General features: G+C 45.9%; 2 protein-coding genes across 2 annotated transcripts; one reads left to right on the top strand and one right to left on the bottom strand.

The window, feature by feature from the left end:
• The first annotated feature begins 1,374 nt into the window (after positions 1-1,374).
• On the top strand, positions 1,375-3,350 carry LOC115688342 (pentatricopeptide repeat-containing protein At3g24000, mitochondrial-like). Its single transcript, XM_030614138.2, has one exon. It carries the CDS (start codon positions 1,503-1,505, stop codon positions 3,228-3,230), a length of 1,728 nt encoding a protein of 575 aa, XP_030469998.1. The 5' UTR covers positions 1,375-1,502; the 3' UTR covers positions 3,231-3,350.
• Positions 3,351-4,123: 773 nt separating this feature from the next.
• LOC115688345 (28 kDa ribonucleoprotein, chloroplastic-like) lies at positions 4,124-6,783 on the bottom strand. The gene is made up of 4 exons (XM_030614144.2): positions 6,308-6,783; positions 4,847-4,948; positions 4,377-4,649; positions 4,124-4,248 (listed from the first exon to the last, which is right to left on the bottom strand). The coding sequence occupies exons 1-4, from the start codon at positions 6,734-6,736 to the stop codon at positions 4,195-4,197; spliced, it is 858 nt and encodes a 285-aa protein (XP_030470004.1). The 5' UTR covers positions 6,737-6,783; the 3' UTR covers positions 4,124-4,194.
• Positions 6,784-6,800: the final 17 nt, after the last annotated feature.

The following is a 6,800-nucleotide window of genomic DNA, read 5'->3' as shown; positions in this document are numbered from 1 at the left end:
TCGTGGAAATTAGAACGAAAATTCATTTTGTTAAGATTTAATTTGCGGCGATTACAAATTGTGAAACATTGAAAGTAAGTGGGGTGCGTGCTTGAATCTAGTCCACATCTAATCTCAAATAGAACTCATAAGGCATGTCTTCTAGGGGTGAGCATCTGTGGAACTGGCTAGTAAGTCGAGGGCTATTACCGCTCCCGCGCCTCCGAGATCCGTACCCCTCGCCCGCCGTTTTCCCCGCATGCCGCCTATTTCTTGCGGGGACAATTCGCTGATGGGCTAGCTCTCGGGCCTCTTATCAATCAAAAGGATGGTTAGAGGAAAACACGATCCCGATCATAAATTTATCCTATCGCCAATTCAAAAGTCTATTGTAGAGTCAAACTAATTTTGAAAGTGTTTTCTTTGAAGAGAACAGAGATAGTAGGATCTATTAGGATTGGGTGCACAAATATAATGAAATAAAGAGTAAAAACGAGAAAGAGAAATCGAGACACAATGATTTATCCTGGTTTCATCTTAAACTAAGGCTACATCCAGTAGTTAGTGATCCGGGCTTTTCCTATCGACGATGAAGCTTATCCTCCATCGTCTCACTAGCCGACCTTGACTCATATTATATGGAGATCATATCTAGTATTCGGGGTTTGCCTCAATTTGGTATTGCTCTCGCGGCCCGTATCGAAATAGTGCTTTACCCCTAAATGTCCAGTCAACTGTTGTGCCTCAACGCATTTCGGGGAGAACCAACTAACTCTAGGTTCGAGTGGCATTCCACCCCAAACCACAACTCATTAGTTAATTCTTCAACATCAATCGGTTCGAACCTCCACTTAGTTTCACCCAAGCTTCATCTGGATCATGGATAGATCACCCAGGTTTGGGTCCATAAGCAGTGACAATTGCTCTATGAAGACTCGCTTTCGCTACAGCTTCGGTGGGTTCCCTTAACCAAGCCACTGCCTATGAGTCGCCAACTCATTTTTCAACAGGCACGCGGTCAAAGTCCTAGTAGTCTCCTCCCATTGCTTGGGAGCTTTCACTCCTCGACGGGAGTTCTTTCACCCTTCCCTTGCGGTACTACTTCCGAATAATTATCACTATAATTAGCACATTCTACATCTATGTTACTTCAGTAGCTATTCATTGGCTCAAACCCAAACTATAAATAAAATATGGGCTTAAACTATAAAAATCATCTGGCGTCGCACAGGCGCTGCCCCCTTACAACCTTGCCGGAGCAGCCCCGGACCCCTCCCAGCTCACTGGGGAGTGGAACATCGTGCCTTTTTATTGATGGAGAGTATGGACTACACCCAAATAGGACCCAATTGAATAAAAAATGAGATTCAAACATATAGAATGTCTAAAATCTCAAAGGCTTCCGGCGCCATTTTTATCTTTCGTTTGCACTTGTTAAAAGGACTAGCGTTAAGCCTTCCATCTCTCCGCGTTTGCTCTCTCCCTCCACATGAGAACTCCTCAGAAGTTGGCACAAACCGAACATGAACGACTCATCCGACGTCGACAGATCAACGTTGTCGGTACCACCGAACACCGACCCCCGCATAACCCACGCTCGAGCTCTGAAATCGTGGTCTCACCAGGATCGCTTCCTCTGCAACCAGCTCATCACCCTGTACTCAAGGTCCAATCTTTCGCCTTACGCCCATCGCGTCTTCGCTCAGATCCCGTCCCCGAACGTCGTGTCCTGGACGTCCCTCATCTCGGCGCACGCCGACTCCCTCCTTTCCCTGCGACACTTCGTGTCCATGCTCCGCCGCTCGGCTCTGCCCAACCAGCGCACCGTCGCTTCCCTCCTCAGGACCTGCACGACCCTTTTGTGCGTACCCTTTGGTCTCTCCCTCCATTCCTTGTCCCTGAAGCTTGGTTTCGCCAACGAGCCGTTTTCTGGGTCTGCCCTCATTAGTTTCTACACTAAATGTCGGTTGGCGGGTAACGCGCTCAAGGTGTTCCACGAAATTCCTGAGAGAGACGAGGTTTGTTCCTCTGCTGTCGTTGTTGGGTTGGCGCAAAGTTCCCGGCCTATCGATGCGTTGTCGGCGTTTGCTGGTATGCAATGTTGTGATATAGGGTCGACAGTGCACAGTGTTTCGGGGGCGCTGCGCGCCGCTTCGGAGCTGGCTGCGTTGGAGCAGTGTGCCATCATCCATGCTCATGCAGTAGTCACTGGGCTTGATAATAATGTGGTTGTGGCGAGCGCTTTGATTGATGGGTATGGGAAGGCCGGACTTATTTCGGACGCGAGATGCGTGTTTGATGAGAACGTGGCAGTGATGAATGACATCGGATGGAATGCTATGATGTCTAGCTATGCCCAACAAGGTGATGTGGAGTCGGCGGTCAAGCTTTTCCATGAAATGGAGGCTCGGGGACTTGTTCCTGATGAGTATAGCTTCCTCGCTATCCTGACAGCATGTTGCAATGCCGGTTTAGTGGTGGAGACTGAAAATTGGCTAACCCGGATGAGACTGGAGTATGCACTAGAACCAAGATTAGAACATTATACTTGTCTAGTTACTGCTATGGGAAATGCTGGGAAATTGGAGGAAGCCAAGAGGCTTGCGATGACCATGCCATTTGAGCCCGACGCTGCAGTGTGGCGTTCGTTACTAATTGCTTGTGGACACCACAGTGATGTTGACATGGCTTGCTCGGCGGCGGAGCAGTTACTGGAGCTTGACCCAAATGACGACTCAGCTTATGTGATTGTTGCGAATATATTGTCATCTTCGGGACGATATAATGAGGTTGCTGAAGTTCGTAAACGGATGAAGGATAGGAGGGTGAAAAAGGAAGGTGGTATGAGCTGGATCGAAGTGAGAGGTGAAGTCCATGTCTTCATGTCAGGAGATAGAAAACATGAGAGGACAGAAGAGGTCTACTCGAAGCTGATGGAATTGATGGAGAAGATCGAGAGTTTAGGGTATGTGCCGGTGTGGAAGGTGATATCGCATGAGTTGGGAGAGAAGGAGAAGAAGGAAGCACTTTGGTATCACAGTGAGAAACTGGCGGTGGCTTTTGGGCTGTTGAATGGTGTTTCGCCGCCACATAAGGCGTTGAGGATTGTGAAGAATCTGAGAATCTGTAAGGATTGTCACGAGGTGTTTAAGTACATAAGCAGAGCTGAGGAGAGGGAGATCATTGTCAGGGATGTGAATAGATACCATCGATTTCTCAACGGCGTCTGTACTTGCAGAGATATTTGGTAATTTGAGGCAAGTGTCTGTACTTCATTGAGGAGAGAAACCGATTCGGAATTTTCTGAAGGAAACACATCCTCAGGAATGAATTACGCCAGTGCTGCGTAATGCTAATCAATTTTTTCTAAATGGATAGTGATGATAAATGTGCCTGTCTTCTCTAACGAGAATCTGTTGGTGTGGTAATCCTTAGAGAACAGAAATCGCAAAACGTACAGAAAATACAAATAAGGTTCATCAAATCATCTAATCTTAGGTTGCTTGATAATAGAGCAACCGAGCTTCTGGCTTTTTCATGATAGATAATCGCATATCCACCACTAGAATCACAGCAAATACCATTGCTTCTACTTCATGCACCTGCCTTATAGAAGAGAATAGGATGCAGTACTGATTGCATAAAATTCAAAGACAAACTTTGAAGCAACATTTATGATTCTCAGATGAAAAGTGAATTTGTTCTTTCGGTCTGGAAACAAGCCCGCTCGATTCATAGAGGTAATCATATCGAATTGCACAAGGACCAGTTCTTGTCAATTTATACACAAATCAAAGTCTCAAAAGAAATGGCAGGATGTCAATGGCACAGAGATTCACCTCTTTCCAGATTTCACTTGACTTTTAGCTCTCTGAAGCACCTCACATCCACTACAATACAAATTAATTCAGGTGCCATGTTATTTGAAGCCGAAAATTTGAGTAATGCATTTATTGAAGCCACATTAGTATGATTGTAGCCACCAGCCAATGTTGTACACCGAAATCTTCCTTGTACACCGAAATCTTCCAGCAAGAACATTGAGTAGGAAAGGCAGAATACAAAGGTGAGAGCAAATTATTGCAAAGAAGCAAACAAGGGATTGCTGTGCAAATTGTACAAGGGATCATTCAAAGTAAACATCTTTTGTTGCTTCTCCCGTGCCGTGGTCGTCAATCTTTTCCTGAGTTCCCAAACATTGACTTAATTTTCACTTTATGTCCGCTTTCCTTCAGCTAGACTTACTCTCATAGCACGCCCCTCTAGCTCCTGGTAACAGCTCAAAAGAGGGGAAACAAAATAAGGAAGAAGATGAATCATGAAGCAGTTAGCAAAAGTGCTCAGCAAACGTATCTGTCTTATTCTGGAAAGAAACAGGGGGTATAGCAAAGTATTACCACTCCGTTAAGAGATTCAATAGCAGTTTCCATCTCCGATTTTGTCGAGTAGGACACGAAACCATAACCGCGCGACCTCCCTGTCTCGCCATCGTACAGCACTCTTGCTCCAACTACGTTCCCGTATTCTTGAAAAGCTTTTGTTAAACTTTCGGAAGTCACAGACCAGGACAAGTTTCCAACGAAAAGCTTGTAATCAGTTTCTGGGTATAAAGGCTCTTTCGGTTTAGGTTTGTCCGAGAAGTTCACCCTCAGGGTCCGTCCCATGTATTCCTGAAACGTGGAGATCGGGTCAGTCTTGGAATTCAGTTCCTGAACTGGAAGGACCTCATCATACAATTCTAAACAGGAAAAGGAAGGACTTCATTTAGCATGATGAAATAGTACAGAAAACCAATGTTGTCTTATCTATTGTATTAGCTTTTCAGAGTTGCGCATACTCGGAAATAGACAAAGATAAGCCAACTCACACTTCCATCGAGGTTTTGGATAACTGCATTACAATCTTCAATGCTGCTCATTGTCACAAAAGCGAAGCCTCTGCTTCTTCCAGTGTCTCTGTCATAAAGAACCTACGAAGATCATCGGGGAACATGAAGAGTTAAGAAGAAGAACCACAATCGAATTAACTTTAAGGCAAATTGACTGCAAAAGAAACTTCAAGCACTCTTCATACATCATGAGGTACATTTGATGTATTTTCTGTTGAGTGGCTAGAATTTCGACATTAATTTATTCTAGATCAGGAAAATGCAATTAACAAAGAGAAAACTGAAAGAGCCACTCTACTTTTCAAACTGATGAAGTTTTTCAAAACGAGGGGGAGATCCCTGGTGCGCTGAATAGTACAAGTTCTTTACTCACTACTGATTATCCGCATCCTAGCGAAGGAATATCCCATCAGAGCAAGCCTTGACAATCTCACTTCTAATGGTACTCATAGGAATTTGTAGGGGTAGATCTTTATTACAAGCTGGTAATTGAAACAGATTACTAGCTAACCAACATGACCCGACTTTGTCTTCGGTAATGAGAAGAGATAAATACTGAGGATGGCTAAGGATTTGCCAGATATTAACCCACGTCTGGAAAAGCAAAGAGAGAGCGAGAGTGACTTGGTATGCAAGGTGAATGCCAGAAAGATTTTGGTACTTTGGCTAGACTCAGACTCAGAATACATCATGTTCATTCGTTAGGGTACATCTGTACTGTGTTAAGCCAAAAGAAAATGAGTGTGCATTTGAAGCGCGAACCATCGTAGACCATACAGACTTCACAATCCATCATCCAGCCTACTTTGGAGATTCACCCACATCCTCTTTGATAATGCTGCACCATGTACAAGTGCGACAAGGTTCTTCATCATACCGTGTTTCTGATAATCTACATTAGCCAGGTTTTCCCTTTTTTTTCCCTTTTTTACAATTCAGCTTTTATTTATCTAGTTCCATTTATAGAAATCATAGTTGAAAGCATCAGAACCTTAACATAGAAAATGCAACAAAAGTCAGCAAAATGCAGTTCACACTTAACAGTGATGCTTGTTCAAACCGATAACGTGCCCAAGCTGCTTCGATTACCTAGAACGAGCTAGTAGCCAAAATGGCTCTAAAGCTATAACATGCATGCGAGTACTCATGCGCGCGTGCGGGTGAGAGAGACAAACCCCGGATTGCAAGTAAGTATTGCCTAGACTCTTTCTTGGTAAACACTACCGACCATATAGTAATAAACGGTGAAGCCCATGTTGGATCCTCCTTAAGAAAAGCACCAACTTTCCACACCAATTGAGCGCCGTAATCAACTCCGTTCACGACATTAGTCACAATGATCCTACACAATATTCGGTATCGCGCTCGACTTCTCTAGTCGATCATTAAGACCAGCGATCAGATCACAACCAGGAGCGAGAAAATCACACGGTCACACACCTCAACAAGCTCCGGGCTTCCATAGTCCTGAATTATACCGGCCAACTGTGCACTGTCCACGTTGTAGGGCAAATTCCCAAAGTAGAGCTTGGTATTCACAGTCACGCCCTCAGCCCCCTCTCCCTCCTTCACCTCCTCCTCCTCCTCCTCCTTTTCCACTTCCGCGGCAGCGGGGGCGGCCACCTCCTCCTGGGCCACGGCAGCCGATATCCTCATGCCGGCGCGGCGTCTGAGCGGGGCGATGCGGACCGACAGAGCATCGCCCCGATGGGGCAGGTTCGATGATGATGGTGACGATGGTGATGGTGCGGGGAGCCTCAGTTGTTGAGGCGGGCAGGAGGAGGGAGAGGTAGCGGAGTGGAGGCAGCACTTGAGGGCGTTGATGGAGGAGGAGAAGGCGGAGCTCATGGCGGCGGCTGCGGCGGCCATGGAGCCGGTGACGACGGTGGCGGTGGCGGCGGCGGTGGCGGTGGCGGTTTTTTCAGTTTAAGGC

This window comes from Syzygium oleosum, unplaced genomic scaffold, assembly GCF_021117445.2.
Source record: "Syzygium oleosum isolate NSW1041296 unplaced genomic scaffold, Sole_v2.1 Sole_v2.01, whole genome shotgun sequence".
Lineage (NCBI taxonomy): Eukaryota > Viridiplantae > Streptophyta > Magnoliopsida > Myrtales > Myrtaceae > Syzygium > Syzygium oleosum.
Note: the sequence above shows the minus strand (reverse complement) of the source record. Positions and strands in the feature narration are given on the sequence as shown.